Below are 27533 nucleotides of genomic sequence, written 5' to 3'. Positions count from 1 at the left end.
TTAGCTAACGAAACTTCTGCTCGATAAACCCAACTATTCCTATAGACCATGGATCCCCAACCTTTTTCACCTGGTGTCACCTGTGTTTTCACCATTTAAATTTAAGATGGGTTGGGGAGCAGCATAACCATGAAAACAGTTCCAGAGGATGCCAACGAAGGGCTGTGATTGGCTATTTGGTAGCCTATGTGGACTGGCAGCCTAAAAGAGGCTCTATTTGGCAATACAACTGGTTTTTATGCAGCCAAAACTTGCCTCCAAGACTGGAAAAATAAGCACCTGCTTTGAAGCCACTGGGAGACACATCCAAAGGTTTGGGGAGCAACATGTTGCTCACGAGCTACTGATTGGGGATCATTGCTGTGGACCCATAAGACAATCTTTATTTTTTTTCTTTAGTTCCCCTACAGGCAGTCCTCCTATTTATATATATTCTTCATCCTTGATGGCAGTCCATATTAAGTCCCTGTGGTTGTACCATTTATATGAGGCAAATTGGAGAGGCTTTAAATGGGTTTTTTTGCCTTCCTCTGGATCAACTAACAGTTGGGCAGGTTATATATAGACTTAAAAGGTTGAACTTGATGGACATGTGTCTTTTTTTTAACCTAATTTACTATGTTACTATGTGTAATACAATTACAGATAAGAGGGGTATAGCGAGGGCTAGAGAACCAAGGGGCGAAAAATTGCACCCTGCCCTGCTGTTAGTAAAAGAACCTGAAAGTATCTAGGGTTTTCGTTGTGTGAAACAAGAGCACAAAGTATAATATTTTTGTTGCCCTTTGCCCCTTCTGTGCAAGTTGTACCCCATGGCACAATGATTTATGGTGCCAGAGTTAAAGGAAAAGTAACACCAAAAAATGAAAGTGTTTTAAAGGAGTGACAATATAATATAGTGTTATCCTGCACTGATAAAACTGGTGTGTTTGCTTTAGAAACTCTACTACAGTTTATATAAACAAGCTGCTGTGTAGGCATGGGGGCAGTCATTCAAGCACAGGATACACAGTAGATAACAGATAAGTACTACTATAGTTTATATAAAGAAGCTGCTGTGTAGTCATGGGGGCAGCCATTCAAGCACAGGATACACAGTAGATAACAGATAAGTACTACTATAGTTTATATAAAGAAGCTGCTGTGTAGCAGCCACGTCACTAGTGCAGTGAGCGCTATTGTGCTCCCTGCACTAAAGGAGCTGAATTTCAGTTTTAAAAAACTGAAATTCCACTCTTAAAGTTACCAGAGACGGCTTTTGGCCGCTCCGTGCCGCCTGAGGCAAGATTCTCACCTTGCCTCATGACCTGAATAAAAAGCTAAATAACTTAAAAACCACAAATAATAAAAAACTGAGAACCAATTGCAATTAGTCTCAGAATGACAATCTTTACATCATACTAAAAGTTTACTCAAAGGTGAACAACCCCTTTATGATATCTGACAGGGATGTTCTTAGTTTCTTAGTTCCAATCCAGAAGGCCTAGGTGCAGCTCTTTCATGCATGGGGCTCTATTGCTGTGGCTTTAGCACCCCTACAGTTGACGTGGCCTCTTATAAATGGACTGTGAACTTAAAGGCAACAAAGTTTCCTTCAAGTCTAGTCAACTTGTGCCACCAATCAAATGACTGATTTCAAAAAGGTGACCAATGTATGCTGGCTGCTTATTGGTTGCTATTGGATACAAGATCTTCTCGCTGCCTTTATTTAATCACTCAGGTGGCCATATACAGGCAGATAAAGCTGCCGAAATTGGTCCTTAAGATAAATTCGCCAACTTATCTGCCTGTGTATGGGGGCTTCCGACAGGCCTTCCCAATCAATATCTGGCCACGAAATCGATCGGGAAGGTTTAATTCTTCTGCCGACCGACCCATCGGAGCCCATTGCTCCTCGGTGTAATCCGATCCCCCAGGGCCGAATGTTTGGATTACCCCGATATAGTCCTGCTGTTGGTGGGCATATCAGTGAAAGATCCGCTCGTTTGGCGACACCAGGCTGATGTCTCCGGCTGTTGTCTCCCTGTGTATTTTTGCAGGCTGAGAGGAGCAGATCTGCTCAGCGCCCCTGCTCCATTGATTTGAATCCAATCAGCCTGTGTGTGCTCTCACACAGCGGACCTGAAGCTGAGGTCAGGCACCTGGGAAACTGACAATATGTCTAGCCCCATATTCAAAATAAAATCTAAAATCTGTTTGCTCTTTTGAAAAACAGATTTCAGTGTAGAATTCAGCTGGAGCAGCACTATTAACTGGTGTGTTTTCTCATGACATTGGAAACAGTCAGAAGACGAAGGCAAATCATTTAAAAAACTATTAAAAATAAAAAAATGATGGCCAATTGAAAGGTTGCTAAGAATGAGTCATTATTTAACACACTACAAGTTAATTTGAAGGTGAACTACCCCTTTAATAACCCAGTCCCAGTTGCTGCTCTACTGGTGGAAGCTGTTCTGTGCCTGTAGACTCCCATTATCCTTAGTTACCCGCTATTGCGGTTACACTTGGAAACAGGGGACGATGGGAGTTGTAGTTCACTGCTCAAGGGTTCCCACCCGCTGTAATGTAACACTACATAATACAAAGCTCTCAGAGCTGAACTCGCCCCATAGAAGGCCCCAGTGACACTGTGAGCTCAGGACAGAAAGCAGCTCCTTATTAAGAAACACGCTCTGAGCCTCCTCATTGGTCTTCCCCAGCCCTACAGCCCGCCCCATCGCAAACCCCGCCCACTGCTGTCACTCACGCAGGACAACCAGCCGCACGGGATATCCTCGATATAAAATGCTGTTCCCTCCTTGCCTGCCGCCTCACAGTTCAATCGATTCTATCGGCGTATCGTCTGAGAGCGCCTATCTCGCAGGGAGTTGTGGGAAGCCGCAGCCCATTTCTGCCTCTTTCTCTGAGTGCCGGTGATATCGCGTTTTGTCGCTCCCACTCTCCGGCTCACCCACACACCATCATGGCACTGCACGTCCCCAAAGCCCCGGGCTTTGCCCAGATGCTGAAGGAAGGAGCCAAGGTAAGGGCAGGGGGGAGGCCGGAGTCGGGCGGCATGTGCGGCACATGGAATCTTCCAGAAGTCTGGGGGATAGAGAGGCATGTGCTTGTTACTGGGATCAGCCCTGAGCTTTATCTCTGCTCTCACTCACCTCCCAGACTCCTCCAAGCCTGACAATAGCGGGGAATTGGGGAACTAAACATCATAAGCTTTAAAGGACAAGTAACACCAAACATAATATTTCTTTTTTTAGACACATTTATTGCTTTGCAATTGCTTCTACTTGTTATTGGATAGCGAGACATTTAACCCTTCCTTGCCTCTACCAAACCCTTTGTTAGCTTCTCTGACCTGCCCCCGCCTGTGTTTGCAAGTTTGGCACCCTCTCATTTGTAGCCATTAAATGCAAAGCTGTGCCCTAGTGAGATTGTACTGGCCCATTGGCCCCGGGGAGAATGTTCTGGCCCATTAGTCCATTAGCCCTGGGGAGACTGTACTGGCCCATTGGCCCCATGGAGACTGTTCTGGCCCATTAGTTCATTAGCCCCGGGGAGACTGTACTGGCCCATTGGCCCCGGGAAAACTGTACTGGCCCATTGGACCCAGTGCTAATTAACTATATCTATTAGCTGGTGGGCAGGGCATGGGTGTTGGTCTGTATCCAGGATATTGGTTTATTGATGATCATTAGATGTTATTCCCAGCGTTGCTCGTTTGCTAGGAAACCTTTTCTTTAAACCCCTATATGAAAGCCACTGGGCCCGTCAGATACCAGTTTTCTGTACCCGCTGCTTCAAATAAAAGGGGCCCTACTGGCCCCCAGTCCTCCCTTTTGTACTATCTAGTTGCAAATATTAGGGGTAGGGCTTGCATCAATAAGGTGTGGCTAATGTGGCGTCCCTGAATTATAAAGATCATGAATTAAATGCCCCTTCCCATTAGATGTGCCAGTACCTTTCCTGGAGTTGAACAGTCCAATCAGGAATTTTACTGAATTCGTTTAGGTGGCCAATAAAAAGGCCTACAAATAACAAGCAGAATCACATCCCTGTACCACTGATTCAGCCACAGCCTCTTCTGTGCAAGTTGGGCTTATGGGCCAGTTCACTCAGTGCCAGAGACCACTGCTTTGTGCAAGGAACATGCCAGTACCTGGTTTTATTGGAATTATAAGGTAGTGACTAGGGAGAGCCCAGTGATTGATCCTTCCCAAGTCTGGAGTGAAAAACAAAATAGGCCCTGGCATTCTAGGTACTAAGTCATCTTACAGCAGTCCCTCTGGCATTTGCCAGGACACACAAATAGCCAGCCCAGGCCTGACCCTTCCCTTGAGTGAAGATGGAAGAATTAAATATTCTATGAGTCTGCTACTGTGAGTGAAAGTCATTAGGGACTTTGGATTGTAAGCTCCACTGGGACTGGTGGGAATGATGTGGAATCTCTGTACAGCGCTGGGGATTAGGTTGGAGCTATGTAAATAAAGAGAGATTATATTTGTTGGTAGATCTACTGAGCGACGTGCATGGATTCTTCTTTCTCTTGCAGCACTATTCTGGCTTGGAAGAAGCAGTATTCCGTAATATCCAGGCCTGTAAAGAGCTCGCCCAGACCACACGCACTGCTTATGGCCCAAATGGTAAATTGTCTCATGAATATTTCAATTTAAGGGGAAATTAACAAATAAAACTTTTTTTACACAAGATGTAAGAAAATGTTATTCCAGTCAACCTTCCTCTATACAGGAATGAAACCCTTTCGGTGTTTTCAATCCTATTACATCCCTCTCTGTTTTGTGCTCATTTGGACATTAAAGGACCAGTAACATCAAACTTTTTTTAAAAACAATTCGTTAGTATACATCGAGAAAAAAAAAAACACCAAGACAAATTAAACTTTAAAATCGTACAGCCTTTATTAAGAAATAACTTACCAAAACTCCGCTGCTCTTCTTCGGAAAGTGATCCATTGTGCGGCGCTCGATTTCTCCTCCCTGGCTACCGCCTATAAGGAAGGCAGGGAGGAGAAATTGAGCGCCGCACGATGGATCGCTTTCTGAAGAGGAGGGCCAGTGGAGTTTCGGTAAGTTATATCTTTATAAAGACTTTAAAGTTTAATTTGTGTTGGTCTGCTAACGATTTTTTTTTTTTTGATGTTACTGGTCCTTTAATGACTTGAAAAGGTTTAACGAATGTATATAAGTTGCTTAGGATATAAGGGTTAGATAACCATCTACAACAACTAATTATCAATCTCATTATTTATCTACCTACCTACTGGTCTATCTTTTTACCGATCTACCTACCCTCCCCTATATTTATTTTCTCCCTCATCCCCTTACTTACCTGTTTGTCTCTTTCTTCTTTTTATTTTCTTATAATAAGATGATTTTTTTTTTCTATTTTTTGTAAACTGTAAAATCGAATAAAAGATGAAAGAAAAAAGAAGGATATAAAAGTCCCCTGAATTAGACTTGTTTTTATAGTCTAAGAGTTTGTCTCTAATTATTTCTCTTATTTTTTTTTTATCACTTAGGAATGAACAAGATGGTTATCAATCATCTGGAGAAGCTTTTCGTTACAAACGATGCCGCTACCATTATAAGGGAACTAGAGGTGGGTGAGAAAGCGCTTCTGTGTTATGCGTCTTATCCGTTGAATATGTAGTTGAGAAAGAAGCCTCCTTATTGGTTGGCTGCCAGTCTGTGTACACGAGATGAGTCAATGATAACCTGTTACCTGTAGGTTCAGCATCCGGCTGCCAAAATGGTTGTGATGGCTTCCCACATGCAAGAGCAAGAAGTGGGAGATGGGACTAATTTCGTCCTGGTCTTTGCTGGCGCTTTACTTGAGCTGGCAGAAGAGCTTCTGAGAATGGGACTGTCTGTATCTGAGGTTAGATATATTATTATTACATGGGTGTCTATCTGAGCTGGCAGAATAATCTCACATTTGCTACATTTTGTGATGGTAAAGGTGATTGAAGGTTATGGAAAGGCCTGTAAGAAAGCCTTGGAAATACTCCCTGACCTGGTCTGCAGTTCAGCGAAAAATTTACGGGATATCGATGAAGTGGCCTCCCTTCTTCAGACTTGCATCATGAGCAAGCAGTATGGCAACGAGCTCTTCCTCTCTAAGCTCATAGCCCAGGCATGCGGTAAGAATATGCCTCCGGAATTTGTTTGTGACTACCGATATACCCTTTGTTATTATAATAAGCTTTATTTCTTCTTTTAGTGTCTATCCTGCCCGAGTCTGGTCATTTTAATGTTGACAACATCAGAGTGTGCAAAATTTTGGTAAGTAAGACACATTTAAAACCTTTAGAAGCCAATAGAACCTCTGTTTTACACCCTTGAGTTTGTTTCCTCTGCTTTACACCTGGTTTTTAAAGGGCAAGGCAACATAATACAATCCATATTGATTGGTCATGGTCAGTGAGGTTGGTTGAACACGCCTGCTCTAAAGCAATGGTAATGGGCAAGTTATATAAATGTATAAAAGTCATTATTTCCAGCCATTTATATCACATTAACCCTTATCACACTGGGATGCAATCCAAGGTTGTACAGGAGTAGAACAGTAAAAGGTCTGTTCACCTTTAAATTTTAGTATGTTGTAGAAAGTGCTGTTCTGAGACATTTTGTAGTTGGTTTTAATTTTATTTTTAATTATTTTTAGTTTTTTGACTTTTCATTCAGCAGCTCTGCACTTTGCATTATCCGCAATTTGTTTGCTAGGGACCAAATTACTGGGGATGCACTGAATCTGGGATTTGGCCTTTTTCAACAGGATTCCGATTCGCCGAATCCTTCTGCCCGACCAAACTGAATCTGAATCCTAATTTGCATATTGTGAGTTTTTGTCCCTTCCCTAATTTGCATATGCAAATTAGGGTTCGGTATTCAGCCAAATCTGTTGTGAAGTATTTGTCGGTGAGTTGGTTGAACACGCCTGCTCTAAAGCAACGGTAATGGGCAAGTTATATAAATGTATAAAAATCCAAAATAGTGGATTCGGTGCATCAATACAAATTCCCCTAGCAACCATGCAACTGATTTGAATAAAAGACTGGAATATGAATAGGAGATGCCTGAAAAGAAAGATGATGGGAGAGATCTGGTTGCTAGGGCAAATTATCCTTGCAACCATGCTGTGGTGGAAGGGAGAGATTGGAATATGAATAGGAAAGGTCTGAACTGAAGCATAAGTAATGAAATAGTAGCTTCACAGAGCAGTTTTTTTTTTTTTTTTTTGGCTACCAGGGTCAGTGAACTTCATTAGAAAGCTGGAAAGAGTCCAGGGAAAAAGGCATTTCAAAAATTATATATAAAAAAAAAAAAATGACCAGTTGCTAAGAATCTCTCATTCTGTAACATACTGAGAGTGAACTTAAACTACCCCTTTAAAGGGTTTGTTCACCTTTGAGTTAACTTTTAGTATGATGTAGAGAGGGATATTCTGAGACAATTTGCAATTGGTTTTCATTTTTTATTATTTGTGGTTTTTGGTTTAGTTTTTAAACAGCAGCTTTCCAGTTTGGAATTTCAGCAATATGGTTTCTAGGTTCCAAATTACCCTAGCAACCATGCACTGATTTTAATAAGAGAGTGGAATATGAATAGGAGAGGCCTGAATAGAAAGATGAGTAATAAAAAGTAACAATACATTTGTAGCCTTTTTGTTTCTAGATGGGGTCAGTGACCCCCTTTTGAAAGCTAGGAAGAGTCGGGAGAAGAAGGAAAATAATTCATAAACTATAAAAAAAAATTAATAATGAAGACCACATTGAAAAGTTGCTTAGAATTGGACATTCTATATTATACTAAAAGTTAACCTGAAGCTGAACTACCCCTTTAATGCTCAAATCAAGCATTTGTAAGTAATCCTGGAGTTGACTGTGACCTTTGCAGGGATCCGGGATCTGCGCCTCTTCTGTTTTGCACGGCATGGTTTTCAAAAAGGAAGCGGAAGGAGACGTTACTTTTGTAAAAGATGCCAAAATCGCGGTTTATTCCTGTCCGTTTGATGGAATGATCACTGAGACAAAGGTATGTGCTCGTGTGTATACTTTATATCACGTATTCGCACATATTAATCTGTATAGACTTTAGGGTTCCACTGGGAGTTATAGTTGAGCTACAGATTGGAATGGGTAAGTTTCCTGCATCCCTGGAGCTTGTCTGTTTTATAATACAAACACTTTAGTGATGCCGTTTCTAACAGGGCACCGTGCTGATAAACAGCGCACAGGAACTGATGAACTTCAGTAAAGGAGAAGACAATCTGATGGAGGAGCAAGTGAAGGCGATCGCAGATGCAGGGGCCACTGTTATTGTGACGGGGGGCAAGGTGGCTGACATGGCTCTCCATTACGCAAACAAATACAATCTCATGGTCATAAGGTAAGTGTGTTCAAGTGTTGCCTTTAAGGGCAGAGACACGCTCAGATTTGGGGAGATTTGGTTGCGTGGCAATAAATCACCCTCTTCTTCGGGGCGACTAATCTCCCCGAACTGCCTCCCGCCGGCTAGAATGTAAATCGCCGGCGGAATGGCACTCAGAGTGCTTCGAAGTTGCATCACGAGGAAACTTTGGGCGACTTTGGGAAAACGAACCGCTCAAGAGTGCCATCCCGCCGGCGATTTACATTCTAGCCGGCGGGAGGCAGTTTCGGGACATTATTCACACCGAAGAAGAGGCGACTAAATCTCCCCGAATCTGAGCATGTGTCTCTGCCCTAAAGGAGAATTAACCCCCCCCCCACCATAAGCCCCGCTAAGCTTCTAGGCATTGCTCCCCTCCCCACAATGTGCTTTAGTGTAAAAAAAAAAAAAACCCTTTAAAAAAGTTTCACCGTTAAAGGGGTTGTTTACCTTTAAATTAACTTTTTGTATGACGAAGAGAAAGCTATTCGGAGACAATTCGCAATAGCTTTTCATTATTTATTGTTTTTTGAGTCACTTAGCTTTTTATTCAGCAGTTCTCCAGTTTGCAATTTCGGCAATCTGGTTCCTAAGGTCCAAATTCCCCTAGCAACCATGCATTGATTTGAATAAGAGACTGAAATGTGAATAGGAGAGGTCAGAATAGAAAGACCAGTAATAAGGGCAATACATGTGTAGCATTACAGAGCATTTGTTTTTAGATGGGGTCAGTGACCCCATCTAAAGAGTCAGAAGAAGGCAAATAATTTAAAAACTTTGAAAATGAAATCATAAAGCCAATTGAAAAGATGCTTAGAACTGACCATTCTATAACATACTAAAAGTTTAAATTAAACGTGAACAGCCCCTTTAAATGTAAGTGAAGTGGATCTCCCGGTTGCCATCTTGTGGATCTTCGTGTAGTCATTGGGTCTCGACGCTGATTTGCGCAGACAGACTTCGAGACCACACAAAGTTCTGCAAGATGGTGACCGGAATCTCAGCTGCGCTTCTCTGCATTTAAGGGTGAGAATTTTTTAAAGGTTTTTTTTTACACTAAAGCACATTGTGGGGAGGGGGGCAATGCCTAGAATCTTAGGGGGGATTATGGTGGGGGAGGGTTTAGTTCTCCTTTAAGCCCTGACGTTTGGTATTACCCCTGCCTGCGAAGACACCTCTGTAGATTAAAGGGGAAATATCGTGAAAATAAAAATTTAATATAATCTCATCATACTGAAATAAGAAACTTTCTAAATACAATCAATTAAATATTCTGTACCGATTCTGAAATAATCAAGTTTATCTTCACTATTCCTCTCTCGGCATCTGTTTCTCATCATTCTGTCTTCATGCAGGAGTTGGGTGTCAGATAATCATTGACAGTTAGAGCCAATATATCTTATAGGGGGGCTGCTTCTTTTGCCTAGAAGATGTATTGGAGCTCACTCTATTAAACTCACCAGACGTCAAGTCTCTCTACATGCAGGATTTGTGCAAAAGGCAGTTGTTTTGTTAGATTTTGTTTGTACTGGAATCAGTTATCTGTGGGAAAAGTGTGGCTCTAAGCTATATTAACACCCCTCTTTTTGTACCTTGGTGATAATAGACTAAACTGGAAGAGGTCACAGTACTAGAGTTTAACACCAAAGAGGCTGCTATGCAGGACTGATGAATATTGGAGACTTACACAGTATTTGCATGTTCTGATTATTTAGATTAAACTCCAAATGGGATCTTAGAAGACTGTGCAAAACTGTATGTGCAACTGCCCTTCCCAGGATGGTAAGTATTGTATATAGACTCAATGAAATACCCATTGCACGTAAAGGGGGTGGTTCACCTTTAAGTTAACTCTTAGTAAGTTATAGCACAGCGAATTCTAAGCAATGTTTCAATTGGTTTTCCTTTTCCATTTTTTTTAGTTTTTTTTTTTTAAAGGAGAACTAAAGCTTAACTAAAGAAGTAGCTAGAATGTTGTACAATGTTTTGGGCTTCTGTATTAGCCCAACGCAAACACAGCCCTTTAGCAGTAAAGATCTGTGTCTCCAAAGATGCCCCAGTAGCTCCATATAGTCTTTTCTGCTGATTCACTGCACATGCTCTGTGCTGCTGTCACTTACTGAGCTTAGGGACCCACTCACAATATACAGTACATATAGAATAGAAATGTCACAATATAAGGCTGATTAGTATTTAATACAGATAATGACTACATGGCAGCACAGAAACCAGTGCAATTAGCATCAGAATTTAATAATCAGCAAACCTGTAGCATCAGCTTATATTACAGGGGAAGCTCATTTTCTGCTGGATAATTAGTGACGAGCCCTAAGCTTAGCTTCTCAACAGCCAATCAGAGCCCACTGAGCATGTGAGTGTCACAGACACTTTCCAAGATGGTGACCCCCTGTGACAAGTTTGAAGTCCTGGATCATTGCTGCTATTGACAAGCTGAAACTTTAGCCTCGTGCAATAAGTTCAGTATATACAAAATTGGCATTTTTAGCCAAATTCATTTTCACAGTTTAATTTCCCTTTATTTTGCTTTCCTCTTTTCACTCTTTCCAGCTTTCAGATGGGGCTCACTGATCCCATCTAAAAACAAATGCTCTGTAAGGCTACAGATTCATAGTTATTGGTATTTTTTAATTCTCTACTTTCTATTCAGTCCCTCTCTGATACATATTCCAGTCTCTTGCTCAAATCAATGCATGGTTGCTAGGGTCATTTGGACCTTAGCAACCACATTGCTGACATTGCAAATTGGGGAGATGCTGAATAAAAAGCTAAATAACTCCAAAAACCACAGATGATAAAAAATAAAAACCAATTGCAAATTATCTCAGAATATCACTCAACATCATACTAAAAGCTAATTTAAAGGTGAACAACCCCTTTAAGGTTGATCTCTAGCCGTAAAACATTTGCTCTTTTCACTAACATTACTTTTCTCTTCCAGACTCCTCCTACAGTTGAGGAAATGGGACATTGTGACAGTGTTTACTTGTCAGAAGTTGGGGATACACAAGTTGTTGTGTTCAAACACGGTATGTATTTTCCTTGCATTACATTGGCCAAAAACAGGAATGCAGCTAAGGTATGCTAGTGTGTTTGGTGAGAGGTGCTTAAAGGAACAGTAACACCAAAAAAATGAAAGTGTTTAAAAGTAATGAAAATATCATGTACGATTGCCCTGCACTGGTAAAACTGATGTTTGTTTCAGAATTACTACTATAGTTTATATAAACAAGCTGCTGTGTAGCCATGGGGTAGCCATTCAAGAACAGGATACACAGTAGATAACAGATAAGTACTACTATAGTTTATATAAACAAGCTGCTGTGTAGCCATGGGGGCAGCCATTCAAGCACAGGATACACAGTAGATAACAGATAAGTACTACTATAGTTTATATAAACAAGCTGCTGTGTAGCCATGGGGGCAGCCATTCAAGCACAGGATACACAGTAGATAACAGATAAGTACTACTATAGTTTATATAAACAAGCTGCTGTGTAGCCATGGGGGCAGCCATTCAAGCACAGGATACACAGTAGATAACAGATAAGTACTACTATAGTTTATATAAACAAGCTGCTGTGTAGCCAAGGCTCATGTTACACAGCAGATATATGATAAGCTCTGTAGAACATAATGGTGTTATCTGTTATCCACTATTTAACCTGTGCCATATAGCCTGTTTTGAATTTCCACCATGGCTACACAGCAGATTGTTTATATAAACTATAGTAGTACTTATCTGTTATCTACTGTGTATCCTGTGCTTGAATGGCTGCCCCCATGGCTACACAGCAGCTTGTTTATATAAACTATAGTAGTACTTATCTGTTATCTACTGTGTATCCTGTGCTTGAATGGCTACACAGCAGCTTGTTTATATAAACTATAGTAGTACTTATCTGTTATCTACTGTGTATCCTGTGCTTGAATGGCTACACAGCAGCTTGTTTATATAAACAATAGTAGTACTTATCTGTTATCTACTGTGTATCCTGTGCTTGAATGGCTGCCCCCATGGCTACACAGCAGCTTGTTTATATAAACTATAGTAGTACTTATCTGTTATCTACTGTGTTATCCTGTGCTTGAATGGCTGCCCCCATGGCTACACAGCAGCTTGTTTATATAAACTATAGTAGAATTTCTGAAGCAAACAGATGAGTTTTACCAGTGCAGGGCAACAGTACATTATATTGTCATTATTTTAAAACCTTTTCATTTTTTGGTGTTACTGTGTTGAGACACAGAGGGTGCCTAAATATTGAAACTCCTCAGTGTTTCCGTTTCCTTGACCTGTATGGTTAAATCAAGATAAATCCTTATTATGGAAACATAGTTTCCCTTTAAAAGAAAGCAGATTTCATTTTCTGGACATTGTCACCCTTCACTTTGTAGGTATTTATCCTAATTATTCTCCACTGCTCTTTCCTTAGAAAAAGAAGACGGCGCCATTGCTACAGTTGTGATCCGTGGCTCCACAGACAATCTCATGGACGACGTGGAAAGAGCCGTGGACGACGCCGTGAACACTTTCAAAGTCCTCACCAGGGTCGGTGACCTTTCTCTGCGTTTTATTTTCGCAACCCATTAACACTTCTCATTACGAACAAAGCCATGTTTATTCCTGCCATTTATTGTAGGACAAGCGCCTTGTGCCTGGAGGCGGAGCAACTGAAATCGAGTTGGCAAAACAGATAACATCTTACGGAGAGGTAAAGTGATCCAACCTCGATATCAAATGTATCCAGTGGCCGAGTCAGAGCCACAGATACCCAATTAATTTGTCTAATTGTTCGTTTCAGACCTGCCCTGGGCTGGATCAATACGCCATTAAAAAGTTTGCTGAAGCCTTTGAGTCCATTCCAAGGGCCCTGGCGGAAAATTCTGGTGTCAAAGCAAACGAAATCCTCTCCAAACTCTACGCAATGCACCAAGAAGGCAACAACAACGTGGGATTCGACATTGAGGTAAAAGGACTTTGTCGCTTCTCTCCAGATGTTTCCGTTTATAGAATCACTGGGGGGCTCATTTATCAACAGTGGGGAAATTAGCTCATGGGCAGTTACTTATAACAACCAATCAGTGATTAGCTTTTTAAAGCCAGCTGCAAGTAGAACAATGAATGCAGCAATCTGATTGGTTGTCATGGGTTATTTGCCCAGTGTTGATAAATGACCCCCTGGGACTTTCACTTGTTATTGAAGTGTCCTTGAAAATGCTTGAGCTATTCACATTCTCAAGCTGAACACGAATTCCTTTGTAAAGATGCCAAGATTTAAAAGAAAAATCGCACCTCTGTCAGCATTAAAAAGTCACAATTGAGTGATGTTTCTTTTTTTTTTTATTCCCAGGCGGAGAGTGCGGCAGTGAAAGACATGCTGGAAAGCAACATATTCGACACGTATCTAATGAAATACTGGGGGATAAAGTTGGCTACAAACGCAGCCATTACTGTACTTAGGGTTGACCAGGTACGTGAAAGTCACGTGTTTAACAGGGTCCTAATGACTTCCCAGAACAGATTTAAACTCAAGGCTAGAGGCTGCGTTATCGTTTGCCACTCCCCATCCCGTGCTATTTCCTTAAAGGAATTGTTCAGTGTAAAAATAAAAACTAGGTAAATAAATAGCTGTGCAAAATAAAAAAAGTTTCTAATACAGTTATCCAAAAATGTAATGTATAAAGGGTGGAGTGACTGGATGCTTAACATAACCAGAACACTACTTCCTGCTTTGCAGCTCTCTAACTCTGAGTTAGTCAGTGACTTTAAAGGGGAAGTAAAGTCTAAAATAGAATAAGGCTAGAAATATTTTGTATACTAAACAAACTTACTGCTCCACAAGCCTAATCTAACAAATCATTTGTGCTTTCAAAGTTGGCCACAGGGGGTCACCATCCTGTAATTTTGTTAAACGTCTTTGCAAGACCAAGACACGTGCACATGCTCATTGTGGTCTGGGCTGCTTAGGGATCGTTCTAAATTATCAAAACATCACAAGTCAAATAATATCTGCTAGAAGCCAATACAGCAACTGATTAATAATGAGAATAGGCAGACTGCACTGGGTCCTGTGTTGTCATCTAATGTGGATTTTATCGTTTTTGTTTTCTCCAACTCTGCAGAACCAGTGGCTGCAACAAAATAATCCTCCAAATTGAATCCCAGTTTATCTGTTTAAATCTGTCTCCATGATCTTTGTCCCTGCAGCTGGAGTTGGAAACAGTAAAGGGGATGTAAAGGCAAAAATAAAATCCAATACAAATCTCTACACAGTCGCCAACTGCTCTACAGGGAAACAAACAAAGCTGCTTGAGTTCTGCGTGGCTGGGAAGTAAGGCGGGGGCTCCCCCTGCTGTTCATAAGTATGATTGTTTCCCTGCAGAGCAGTTAGGGACTGTCTGACAATTCCTATCCACAGCAGTAAATGAAGGGAGAATTTCACTGCATACAGTCAGGTTTCTTATAAAAACGGTACACATTTTTTAATTAAAGTATATTGGAGATAGGTTTCTTTTTCATTAAAGAAAGTAAAACATCTTGTAATGAATCGCATCAGACCAGTGCCATGTTTCGGGCTCAAGTGAAAGGTTCTTTGGTTCAGACGGAGGAGGCACTATTAGAAGTTCAGTTTGGCTGATTTATCTTTATTCACGGTGAACTGTGTAAACATTTATAGATTATAATGGCAAAAGCAGCTGGTGGACCAAGAGCCCCCAAACAGCAAGGACACTGGGATAAGGATGACTGGCAAGACGAACCAGACAAATCTTAGGGCTCCGTAAGAAACTGTGGACTAGTCTTCACTACGCATGGGCTTGTGTTTTATCACTACTAACCCAGTGTGAGAGAATGAGGTCAACCAAAGGAATATAATAATACACTTTATACTTTGTGAGTCTTTGGGGTGGGAGGGGGATCAGTCTGTACATGGAATAGTAGTTAGAGGAGAGCACTCGTAGAAGCAGATACTGCTAAAACATTTTATTATTGACTACAAATCACACGACATGTTTCGGGCATGGCCCTTTCTCAAGTGTGGCTTGACACTTGAGAAAGGGCCATGCCCGAAACATATCGTGTTATTTGTAGTCAATAATATGTTTTAGCAGTATCTGCTTCTACGAGTGCTCTCCTCTAACTACTATTCCATGGACTAATATGGGATTGCGGTAACCCTTTATGGAGGATTGAGGCACCAACAAATCTATTCTAGCACTGGCAGAGCGAAAGATCAATCTCCCTATTGGATCAGTCTGTACATCTGTCTCTAGTGCTGGAAGATGTTCAGTGGTAGCTGGTGGGGCACAAACTGGACATACCTAGATCTGATATATTGTATACAAAACCTTATTGCATGAGACTTATTACAGGATTCCTAAGGGAGTAGTGCTTAGCCTGATAGGCTACCCGATAGCCGTGGTAGAACAGCACAGTGTGTTTTTGGCTCTGCACATGTTAAGTAGTGAAAGCCAATAACACTAGAGCACTGATGCATTGTGTATTTGTAAAGGTTGTAGACCAATGGCTGCTCATTAGCTCTACCTCCAGCCACTGTTAAGCTGGCCATAGATGCAAAGATCCGATCGTTTGAATCCTCTAATGATTGGACTTCCCCATCTCCCGACCTGCCACTGACTATTCTGATCAAATAAAGTAGTAAAAGAACAGATCAGCCGATGTTCTGCACCTGACAGCAATCGTACGAAAGTTATGTCTGACAAAGCTAGTGACAGTCTCCTACTGAAAATCGTATGATCGGCAATACACGCAGAGATATTATCGGCAGCCGACAAATCTTTTAACCTGTCCGATCGACCAATCTCTGCCGGACGAAAAATGACGGGACTCTCCACACAGGGACCGAAAATCCTACGAATCAGGGATTCGTATGATCAGATCTTTGCGTCTATGGCCAGCGTGAGACTGTGCACGAGAGTGATGCATGCTGGGAAGATAACTCCCATTTTTTTTTTTTTTGTTTAGACCCTAACTTGTTTTCTTCCCCCTTATCAAGATCATTATGGCAAAACCAGCAGGAGGCCCAAAAGCACCAACGGGAAAGAAGGACTGGGATGACGACCAAAATGACTGAACGAATGTCTGAATCCGTTGGTCTAATCATTAAGTGCAGTACAGATTTTTTTTTTTGCAATTTGTTCACTTACCCTTAAGTTAAATACTGTATAATAAACGTTCCGTTTCCGATACCCCTGCTAAGCTTGCTTCAGTTTTCTTTGCCATTTACACTTTCTATACCCACTAGAGTTTAGGATACTTACTGAGTTAGGCCACAGTTTTAAAATATATTTAAAGTAGAAGTCACTATGGCCTGTATACAAGGGTGAGGCCATTTCCCCATCACTTCATTTGCTGGATGGCTGATTAGCGGAGAAGAAAATCCCTCTGTACAATCATGACCAATACTAGTATTCAGACCCATTCATTTTTATTTTGTACCTTCCAACCCCACTTTACTTTAGTCCAGTCTATATAATAATAATAACAACCCTACCTCTTGGTGACTGTCTTAAACCATTGTAAAAAAAAAAGAGAACAGAGCACAAATGAGCAAACGGAAACCAACATATAACGCAAATCTCGCGGAAAGCCTTCAAGCACAACCAGCTAAATTCTACACAAGACCCAAATTACCAAGACAAGGATCAGAATGATCTTAAAATGAAAGAGAAATCTTTTTACATCAATTCAGTTGGCAAAATTCTAATTCACTTTGTTCTACATACAGTATGGAACACTTTATACAGTTGTGTTCAGAATAATAGCAGTGCGATATCACTAACCTGATCAATCACTGTTTTTGGTAGAAATAATATTTCTACATGGCAAATCATTTACTAGTAGGTGTAGCAGAGTAATAGAACCCCAACAGTCATGCCATGCTGCGGATTCTGTGTCAATGAATCATTAATTTAGGCTTGTTCCAAATAATAGTTTGTTCCAAATAATAGAGTGCAGTTAAATTCCACCGCTTATTTAAGGAAGGAAGGAATAAATGTTGTGCTGGTTATAGTACATCTGGCTCTGAAGATCTGAGTCAAATGGCTCATTCCAGAGATTGTTCAGAAGGGTACAATGTACTTTGATTAAAAAGTTGATCGGAGAAGGGAAAACATATAAAGAAGTGCAGGAAACGAGAGGCTGATCAGCTAAAATGATCTCAAATGCTTTAAAATGGCAACCAAAATCTGAAGGACGTGGAAGAAAATGGAAAACTACAAGTGGAATGGATAGAATATCCAAAATGGACTCAACCAATGATCAGCTCCAGGAAGATGAAAGTAGTAAAGTTACCTGTGAGTAATGTTACAAATAAAAGACTTCTATATCAATAAATAATGATGATGAAGTGTCAGGTTTGCTGACACGAAACGCGTTAGTTGTAATCCCCCTCCACTGTAATTTTAATGCGCTTAATAAAGCCAACATTTTGATATTCTAACGCCTGACTCCGTAACTGCTTTGATCGGCGCTTCGTAGCGATACCATTGAAGTATATATCAATAAATAATCCTGCTTTTTGGCTGACAGCTATTGAGGCACATCATTTTGCGTCTTTTCATCAGAAAACACCACAAGGTTCTGCTGTCTTACTCACAGTACAGGATAGACTCAGCAGAGCTTGCGCATCCTCGTATTCCTCGGCAGTTCACTTATTAAATATTCCTTGGTTATTGTCACTCCAGATTACACCATACGTTCATAGAAGAGCAGGTAAGCCTGGGAGCTCAGCACTCTGGAAAGAGACACTGCTTGGACATGGCTGTCGCTTATATGGTACCAGCTGCCTCGCCTGGGTTCGCTTCCTGAGACTGCAGAAAAAAAAAAAAAATCACAGGTGGGTGACAGTAACAGTGCCTTGCAAAAGTCTTCACCCCCCCCCCTTTGGCATTTTCATGTATCTGTTCATTGATGCGGTCTCTCGATCCGACCGCCCGTTCCCATTCGTTAGGATGCGATCGTTGGGCCCTAGGGCCCACGATCAGATCAGCCCGATATTGCCCACCTTAAGGTGGGCATATCGGAGAGAGATCCGCTCGTTTGGCGACATCTCCAAACGAGCGGATCTCTCCGTGTATGGCCACCTTTATTGTGGTCCTATGGACAGATACTCCAGACTCTGCAACTCCTTCAGGGTTACCTTTGGTCTCTGTGCTGCCTCTCTGATTAATGCCCTCCTTGCCCGGTCTGTGAGTTTTGGTGGGCGGCCCTCTCTTGGCAGGTTTGTTGTTGTACCATTGTTGTGGTACCATGTCAGAAAAGGTGTGTTTATACTGACAGATCATGTGACACTTTGATTGCAAAGGGTGATTTAGTCAGCACTTATGCCTTTCAGATTGCTTCAGTCTGGTGCAAGTCTGACAGTTTCCACCTTCAACTTGTTTGCCAAATGTTTGTATCATGGACAGCGCCACTCACGATTTTTCTTTTCTTTAAAAAGCCTTTATTAAGCCATGGGCTCTGACCCAAACAAATCGGCAACATTTCTGACCGCCGTCGGTCTTTTATCAAGCCACCTATCCGAAAAGGTTTGTTTATACTGACAGATCATGTGACACTAAGGGAGTTATTTATCAAGGTCCGAACTTATCTCAATATCGTCTGCTACAAACTCCGATCTAAGCCGCTATGGTTTTTAACGCTTATTTATTATTATATTTTCGCGAAAATTTGCTTTGCTGTAAAAACGTTTCAGTGGTTTCACACGATTTCCACGATTTTTTTTGGGTTTTCACCCTACAAAGGGGATGAATACATATGCTTCAATTAGATTAATGGCGCATTCACTGGCTCAATGGTAGGGGTAGAGATTACCATTCAGGTTAGGATAATAGTAAAATCCAAATTTATTAATTCATTTAAAAACACATATGAAAAAGCAAGAGTGGATGAAGCAAAGCAGGGGAGTGCATGGCTATACGCGTTTCGTGACTATAGCGGTCACTTCGTCAGATTACATATGCACATGCCAATTTTGAGTTGTTTTTTTTAATTCTTTTTTTATATATATTTTTCTCATTTCACTTCACCAACACTATTTTATGCAGATCCATCACATAAAATAACATTAAAGGGATACTGTCATGGGAAAAAATTTTTTTTCAAAATGAATCAGTTAATAGTGCTGCTCCAGCAGAATTCTGCACTGAAATCCATTTCTCAAAAGAGCAAACAGATTTTTTTATATTCAATTTTTAAATCTGACATGGGGCTAGACATATTGTAAATTTCCCAGCTGCCCCAAGTCATGTGACTTGTGCTCTGATAAACTTCAATCACTCTTTACTGCTGTACTGCAAGTTGGAGTGATATCACCCCCCTCCCTTTTCCCCCCAGCAGCCAAACAAAAGAACAATGGGAAGGTAACCAGATAGCAGCTCCCTAACACAAGATAACAGCTGCCTGGTAGATCTAAGAACAGCACTCAATAGTAAAAACCCATGTCCCACTGAGACACATTCAGTTACATTGAGAAGGAAAAACAGCAGCCTGCCAGAAAGCATTTCTCTCCTAAAGTGTAGGCACAAGTCACATGACATGGGGCAGCTGGGAAATTGACAAAATGTCTAGCCCCATGTCAGATTTCAAAATTGAATATACAAAAACCTGTTTGCTCTTTTGAGAAATGGATTTCAGTGCAGAATTCTGCTGGAGCAGCACTATTAACTGATTCATTTTGAAAAATTTTTTTTTTCCCATGACAGTATCCCTTTAAGAAACTAGAGGTTGGAATGTAACAAAATAGGTAAAAAGCGAAGGGGGTGAATACATTTGCAAGGCAGTGTAAATGACAAGTATCAGCCAATTAGAGAGTTGATTTTTTTACCTTCTGGAATGATTCCTTTAAGTACCATCTCACAGAGCTGCCAGTTTGGGCTACGAAGTTTGACGAACGCGGTGTAGTGGCCGGACCTCATGCTGCCGCTGTGTTCGATAACGCCATACAGGGAGTACAGTAACCGCGACTCGCCTTCAGGTACGTTCTACAGGCAACAACATCGCAATTATACATGTACAGACTGTCAACTGACTCCACGATTAAGATGAAGCAAAACTGCTCACGGCTACTTTATGTACACAGGGTTTCCTCTCAGACTATTTTTATTCCTGAAATAAACCGGGAGCTGCCATTTTGCTTGATTCAGCTATGGAGAATGAAAACTCCTCATAGAGAATAGTATAACATTAATCATAATTTCAAAGTGCAGCCCTCCAGTTGTTTTTGCACTAGAATTCCTAGCACCCCTTAAAAGAGAATTAAACCCTAAAAATGAATAGGAGTAAAAATGCCATGTTTTATATAGTAAAATTAATTCACGCGGCTAAAGTTTGAGCTTGTCAATAGCAGCAATGATCCAGGACTTCAAACTTGTCACAGGGGGTCACCATCTTGGAAAGTGTCTGTGACACTCACATGCTCAGTGGGCTCTGATTGGCTGTTGAGAAGCTAAGCTTAGGGCTCGTCACTAATTATCCAGCAGAAAATGAGCTTCCCCTGTAATATAAGCTGATGCTACAGGGCTGATTATTAAATTCTAATGCTAATTTCACTGGTTTCTGTGCTGCCATGTAGTAATTATCTGTATTAATTACTAATCAGCCTTATATGGTGACATTTCTATTCTATGTGTACTGTATATTGTGAGTGGGTCCCTAAGCTCAGTAAGTGACAGCAGCACAGAGCATGTGCAGTGAATCAGCAGAAAAGAAGATGGGGAGCTACTGGGGCATCTTTGGAGACACAGATCTTTACTTCTAAAGGGCTGTGGTTGCCTTTCTAGCTTTTTCTTTAGTTAGGCTTTAGTTCTCCTTTACACCCAAGGTATCAGCAGCCAGTGGTAGCTGAAGGCCTTTTAATTTAAAAACACACACATAACTGCCCTAGTGAATGGTTAGATATAGTGCAGAAGCTCTAGTTCTCTATAGAGAATGTTCAGAATAAGCAAAAGGGAGGCCCACCAGATTAGTGTTTGCTAAAGGGTCAGTACATACCTTACATTTTGCTGTACAGAATGGAGCCAAGTCTAGAACCTCAGGGAACTTTATGTGCCTGTTAATCTTCCGCAAGTTAAAGCCATTCTGGGGGAAAGAGAACAAAAAGACTGTGCTTGCAAATGGGAATATAATGCTTACTCACGTAGAGTAACATTACGGCAATCCATTATGGCTCCACTGGTCAGAGACCCCATTATTTACAGCAAGGCAGTAATCTGAGCCAGAATCCATGAACTGAGCAATTTACCTGCTGAAATCTCTTCAAATGGAGAGTGAGGATGGGAGAGGGGTCGGACACCAACATTTGCTTCTTAGCATCAGTGTAAACACGCTTCTTCTCCCCTAATAAAAAAAATACATGAATCAAATGCCAACAAGATTTGAAAAAAGTAAAAAAAAAAAAAAAAATGAAGCATAAAATGTAAACACAATACTTGGAAGATTACCAGCCTGTGATATTACTAACCCAGCTGTTTCCAAAATGTGGGGTATCACTTAGGGTGAGATTTGGGTGCCGTGGATTTTTTTCTTCAGCAGAATGACTGACTGTAATGCCTTCCCACTTATGTAAGTTGTTATGATTCATAGTTACTTCCAACCTTTTGAGTCTTGGACTGAAACAGTCTGATAACCACTATAAACGATACGTAAACCTTTAAAGTAAGTGAATGTAAAATTGATGAGGAGGCTATTCAAAGCACTTTTGTAATTTATATTCATTATTTATTTTTCTTTAATTCCAATATATTAAAGGCTACATGTACTGTTAATATGAATTAATTTTGTGACAACAGCGCCACCTGCTGGTCAGTTTCTGACCAGTCTGACCACCAAGTAGTCAAGGAAGTTGTCAATGGAAAGAAAGAGGCTGGTCTGAAAAATAAAAACCTTTCCTAAGCAGAAGAACATCAGAGCAGCCTCTCTTGACAACTTCCTTGACTACTTGGTGGTCAGAAACTGACCAGCAGGTGGCGCGGTCACAAAATTAATTCGTAACCGTACATGTATCCCATAATATCTTGGAATTAAAGAAAAATAAATAATGAATATAAATTACAAAAGTTCTTAGAATAGCACCCTCATCAATTTTAAACTTATTTTAAAGGTTTACTTCCCCTTTAACCACATTTAAAGGGGTTGTTCACCTTTAAATTAACTTTTAGTATGATGTAGAGAGTGATATTCTGAGACAATTTGCAATTGATTTTTTTTTAGTTATTTCGTTTTTTGTTCAGCAGCTCTCCAGTTTGCAATTTCAGCAATCTGGTTGCTAGGGTCCTAATTACCCTACCAACCATGCACTGATTTTGTATGAGAGACTGGGATATGAATAGGAGAGGCCTGTATAAAAAAAAAAAAAAAGAGTAATAAAAAGTAGCAATACCAATAAACGTGTAGCCTTATAGAGCATTTGTTTATAGATGGGGTCAGTGACCTCCATTTGAAAGCTGGAAAGAGGAAGGCAAATAATTCAAAAGCTATAAAATAAATAAATAATGAAGGCCAATTGTTCAGTTGCTTAGAAACACCCATTCTATAACATACGAAAAGTTAACCTAAAGGTGAACCACCCCTTTAACCCAGTGCTCATGCAGCAGAAACAGTTGCCATACATCTCAGTGGGAATCCCTATACTCGTGGATCTAGATCTGTGCTGTCCATGTACAGTAGCAGGCCTCCAGATGATCAGTTCTGATCTAGATACATGCACTTATTTACAACACAATACTGATAGAAGGGACGAAGCTGCTGCCAGGTACAGGCGGTGAGTTTGCTACTGTCATTTCCGCAGACAACGGGAGCATAGTTGGAGGACATCACCCATTCCTCTTACCTTTATTGCTGTTGTTATTGAGCCTGTTGGCCTGTTTCTGGGTGCAGACATTACAGAGTAGCTTGTTGTTCCCAGTGAGGCTCTCTTTGTGAGTAAACTGATAGAGGCAACTGAGCACAGAGAACTCATCTAGCGGCAGATCCTTCCTGTGGGAAAGGGTACTAAACGCCGTTTTGGGGTCTTCATTCACCACCTCGTAGACTTGCATGTGGGGATGCTCTGTGTCAGGCAATATCTCCATCTCTAACTCTGAGCTCAGCTTGAGGCTGTTTAAAGAGTTTGTTAGTTGAAGATCCATATTGGCAGTGGAAATATCTAAGAAACCATTGAAAGCCTCAGCATCATCCACATTGGCTGCATCAACATTTCCATTCTCTACAGCCGCCATGACTTCCATGCGGTCAACTCCACTGTCTGCAGTTCTCTCTGGAGTTTTATTCACATCAGTGTTATTGTTGCTTTCCAGATTACCCAAAATTGCATTCATGTCCATACTTTCCACATTGTTATGTCCAGAAGAATCAAGTTCAGTATGTGCAGTGATTTTTTCTGCCGCATTTTTAATAGTCTCTGTGCCATTTTCAAGAGTGGATAAATCAGTTTCCATGGTGTTTAAGCCACCAGCAGTAGGGGTCCCATTGCCTGGCCTGGTGGTGTTCTCTAACTCTGTATTGTTTTGAGTGACCTTCTCCTCATCCTCTGAACACTCCTGCTTGGCCAAATCAGTGAATGGCACCGTCTTACCTTGCAGTTTCTGCGGTTTGTGTTGGTTCTATGAAGTTGAAGAACATTAAAGCAATGAATGAAGGTGGTGTGTATAGAAGCCCAGTTCACCTATTGCACTGATGATAGTAATGTATTTTTAAAGGAGAAGGAAAAGTTAAAACTAAATAAGCTTTAACAGAATGGTCTAAATAAATACACCAGTAAACCCTCATAGTATTGCTGCTAAGAGTCCTCTGTCAAAAGAAACACTGCATTTCTTTCCTTCTATTGTGTATACATGGGCTTCTGTATCAGACTTGCTGTTTTCAGATCAAACCTTCAGGGCTAGGGCTTGAGCATGCTCAATTTGCTTCTCTCTCCTTCTCTGCTCCCTTTTCCCTCCTTCCCTCCCTGCTGTAATCTGAACCTAGAGCTATGAGAGATTCTGTCAGGTAGTGATGTCACACCAAGCTAATATGGCAGCTGCTATCCTAAACAAGCAAAAAGATTCTAGAGCGGTTTACTAGTGTTCTAGCTTGCACAATTGTGGTTAATCTATTGGCAATAAACTGCCTCAGTAGCTTTCCTTATATATAAATATAAATACAGATATTCAGCCCTTAATATTTGTATCACTTTTGCTTTACTGCCCAAGCTTTTGTGTTAGCAGCTACTATCACTCTGGACAGCCCCAAGCTCCCTTAAAGGAATTGTTCAGTGTAAAAATAAAACTGGGTAAATAGATCATATGTGCAAAATAAAAAAAATCTAATCTAATTAGTTAGCCAAAAATTTTACGTATAAAGGCTGGAGTGACTGTATGTGTAACATAATAGCCAGAACACTACTTCCTGCTTTTCAGCTCTCGAACTGTGAGTTAGTCGGTGACTATAAGGGGGGCCATATGGGACGCAACTGTTTAGTGAGTTTGCAGTTGATCCTCAGCATTCAGCTCAGATTCAAATGCAACAGTTATGACCCAAGTCACTGATTGGTTACCGTCTGGTAACCAATCAGTGGAAACCAAGTGTGCTGCAAAGCAGGAAGTAGTGTTCTGGCTATTATGTTACACATCCAGTCACTCCAGCCTTTTTACATTACATTTTTGGCTAACTAACTATATTAGAAACATTTTTTATTTTGCACAGTCTATTTATCCAGTTTTTGTTTTTACACTTAACAATTCCCCATAGCCGTCCACAGCTAAAATCCCAACCCTTTGTGGGCAATTTTAATTTCATGCAGGGGTGCTGAAGTTGGAACCGACATCATCTGAACAGTGTGTAGCTAACCATATGCCATTACTAGCATGATTTATACACTTTTCTATTAAAGCAAAACTATACCCCCAAATGAATACTTGAGCAAGAGATAGTTTATATCATATTAAGTGACATATTAAAGAATCTTAACAAACTGGAATATATAATTAAGTAAATATTGCCCTTTTACATCTCTTGCCTTGAACCACCATTTTGTGATGGTCTGTGTGCTGCCTCAGAGATCACCTGACCAGAAATGCTGCAGCTCTAACTGTAACAGGAAGAAGTGTGGAAGCAAAAGACACAACTCTCTGTTAATTGGCTCATGTGACCCAACGTATAGTTTGTTTGTGTGCACCGTGAACCAAACGATCCCAGGGGGCTGCTCTTATTTTTTTTTTTTTTTATGATTACCCAATGGCACATACTACTAAAAATGTATATTATGATGAAAATAATTTATTTACATGAAGCAGGGTTTTACATATGAGCTGTTTTATGCAATATCTTTTTATAGAGACCTACATTGTTTGATGGTTATAGTTTTCCTTTAAGCTTCATTATGTTACCTATATTCTCTCACCCAGTGAAGAGCTGACTGATATGAGCAGGACATGACTAACCTTGGTTTGCTTTTTAGCGGCCTTTTTTGCTTTTTTCTGTAAATGCTTGCTTGCCCCAGGCGATACTTCATCTCTTTCTTTGACGTATCGGTCATCATTTTCTTCCACTTTCCTCTCTCGAGCCGACGACGACTTACTGTTTTTTTTAACAATCTGAAAAACATGAAATTCTTCATCTAATACTGTGCAAAGTTGTATGGCTGTGTGTGCAATAAAACACAAGCAGCTAGTTTTGCATTGCTCCTGTCTCATATTTAACTTGACTAGACTAGAGAAGATTTGAGAGGTTTGGTCTACTCAAATATCTCTCATGCCTTATGTCTTACCAAGTCATCCAGCACAGGCAGAGAGAGGTCAAGGAAAGGTTCATGGACCAATGATACCTAAAGAGAGTAAAATAATGGATTCAATTAAGAACAAATATATATTTCCCTGCTGTACTTTATATTGCTCCCTCGTATATGAGAACTGGATTTCACTTATTATTGTTAAGGTGAAAAAAAACTTGTAGTCATAAGACAAGCTAATCTACCAGTTACACAGCAGTAACCATGGCCATGAGAAGGAAATGGGTAGGGGTCATACCCAGGAGCTGAGGGGCAGGATGGCTAGCAGCATAAGTGGCCATGCTTTTAAGAGGGGGATTACTCAGTCAACTAAACAGTATAGGGTTCTAGTATTTTAAATGAAAGCCCTGGCCGTAAAGCTTAGCACCAGGCAGCCTCACAAGCAACTATCATGCAAGAACATTAGTGTAGTTCCAAATATGCGTCCCCACTCACTGGCCAATGCCTCAGAGTAGCCACATGTCTACCGTTCTTAATGCGCAGCTTCATCCAGACTGACTTACGGTGTGGCATTCTTCACACATGATTGTGCTAGTTAGCCCTCCGCCAAACAAACAGTCCACAAAGTTTGGAATCGTTCGACGCTTTTCAGTATCTGGCAAAGAAATTTGGTGTGGGTCGAAATTTAACTGACGGCACAGGTTTAAGTAAAACAAACAAAATGAATAGCCTGGAAAAGGTTGTGAATAGGTGTAGTTATCCCTTTAAAAAAAAAATGTATATATATATATGTATATATCAATCAATCTATGTATCTGTCTATCTAAGAATCTATCTCTGTATCCACCTGTCTGTCTATCCATCTCTGTATCCATCTATCTACCTATAATCTATTATATATTATCTATCAATCTATCAATAACCAAAGGGGAGCCTCATTCATAAAAGTATTCCAATTAATTATTTGAATGCATTTATCGATAGGAAAAAGGCTGCAAAAACTGTAACCCACAGTATGGTACAGGTTCATGCAGCATATGGAAAGAGACCTGCCCCTACCGTAAATCTGCCGAGAATTGGCACTGCAACTACAGCTAACCAACCCAGGAACTATAGAATGTGATCGAGTGTAGGACTTGCACTACTCGCTGTGCTTCTAATTATGGCCAACAGTGATATATCTATTGAGTCACAAACTTTTATACTAGTTTTCTCATGTAATAACTAGCAGCAGTAAAGTGATCCATGTGCTGCATCTGGCACTATACTGGATTATCTGCACTCGCAAGAGACAAATATGTTATTCTTTTTACCCATAGAGCATAAACAATCACTTACCTTTCACAATCTTTTTAATTTCTTC

The 27533-nt window shown here is 40.7% G+C and overlaps 2 protein-coding genes across 6 annotated transcripts in view; one reads left to right on the top strand and one right to left on the bottom strand.

Annotated features, from left to right (window-relative positions):
• Positions 1-2803: 2803 nt before the first annotated feature.
• On the top strand, positions 2804-16662 carry cct8.S (chaperonin containing TCP1 subunit 8 S homeolog). 2 transcript variants are annotated; one of them, XM_018248866.2, is made up of 16 exons: positions 2804-3022; positions 4547-4637; positions 5534-5613; positions 5743-5892; positions 5974-6154; positions 6235-6296; positions 7911-8048; positions 8224-8402; positions 10139-10205; positions 11383-11470; positions 12878-12993; positions 13085-13156; positions 13247-13411; positions 13796-13915; positions 15122-15223; positions 16460-16662. In XM_018248866.2, the coding sequence occupies exons 1-15, from the start codon at positions 2963-2965 to the stop codon at positions 15215-15217; spliced, it is 1665 nt and encodes a 554-aa protein (XP_018104355.1). In that variant the 5' UTR covers positions 2804-2962; the 3' UTR covers positions 15218-15223; positions 16460-16662. The 2 variants fall into 2 exon arrangements, with proteins under 2 accessions (XP_018104355.1, XP_018104356.1); XM_018248867.2 differs by lacking the exon at positions 15122-15223 and having other exon boundaries at positions 2805-3022.
• Positions 16663-17821: 1159 nt separating this feature from the next.
• The window catches only part of usp16.S (ubiquitin specific peptidase 16 S homeolog), a 23609-nt gene continuing 13897 nt past the window's right edge, over positions 17822-27533 (bottom strand). For all 4 annotated transcript variants that reach the window (XM_041583387.1, XM_041583384.1, XM_018248865.2 and 1 more), the window contains exons 10-18: positions 27509-27533; positions 26734-26825; positions 26210-26266; positions 25884-26036; positions 23294-24065; positions 21707-21801; positions 21457-21543; positions 20291-20447; positions 17822-18275 (exon numbers count right to left, since the gene is read on the bottom strand). The exon at positions 27509-27533 is cut by the window's right edge and continues 48 nt beyond it. In XM_041583387.1, coding sequence (XP_041439321.1) covers positions 18151-18275; positions 20291-20447; positions 21457-21543; positions 21707-21801; positions 23294-24065; positions 25884-26036; positions 26210-26266; positions 26734-26825; positions 27509-27533 — 1563 coding nt within the window. In that variant the 3' untranslated portion in view covers positions 17822-18150. The remainder of the gene's footprint in view (positions 18276-20290; positions 20448-21456; positions 21544-21706; positions 21802-23293; positions 24066-25883; positions 26037-26209; positions 26267-26733; positions 26826-27508) is intronic.

The sequence above is a fragment of the Xenopus laevis genome, chromosome 2S (assembly GCF_017654675.1).
Source record: "Xenopus laevis strain J_2021 chromosome 2S, Xenopus_laevis_v10.1, whole genome shotgun sequence".
Classification (NCBI taxonomy): domain Eukaryota; kingdom Metazoa; phylum Chordata; class Amphibia; order Anura; family Pipidae; genus Xenopus; species Xenopus laevis.
Note: the sequence above shows the minus strand (reverse complement) of the source record. Positions and strands in the feature narration are given on the sequence as shown.

Bases quoted from the DNA above. Each gene is read 5' to 3' on its own strand.
- cct8.S (XM_018248866.2), top strand. From the start codon at position 2,963: ATGGCACTGCACGTCCCCAAAGCCCCGGGCTTTGCCCAGATGCTGAAG. The intron at 8,403-10,138 runs GTAAGTGTGTTC...CTGATTATTTAG, and splicing joins TACAATCTCATGGTCATAAG to ATTAAACTCCAAATGGGATC. The intron at 13,412-13,795 runs GTAAAAGGACTT...TTTTATTCCCAG, and splicing joins ACGTGGGATTCGACATTGAG to GCGGAGAGTGCGGCAGTGAA.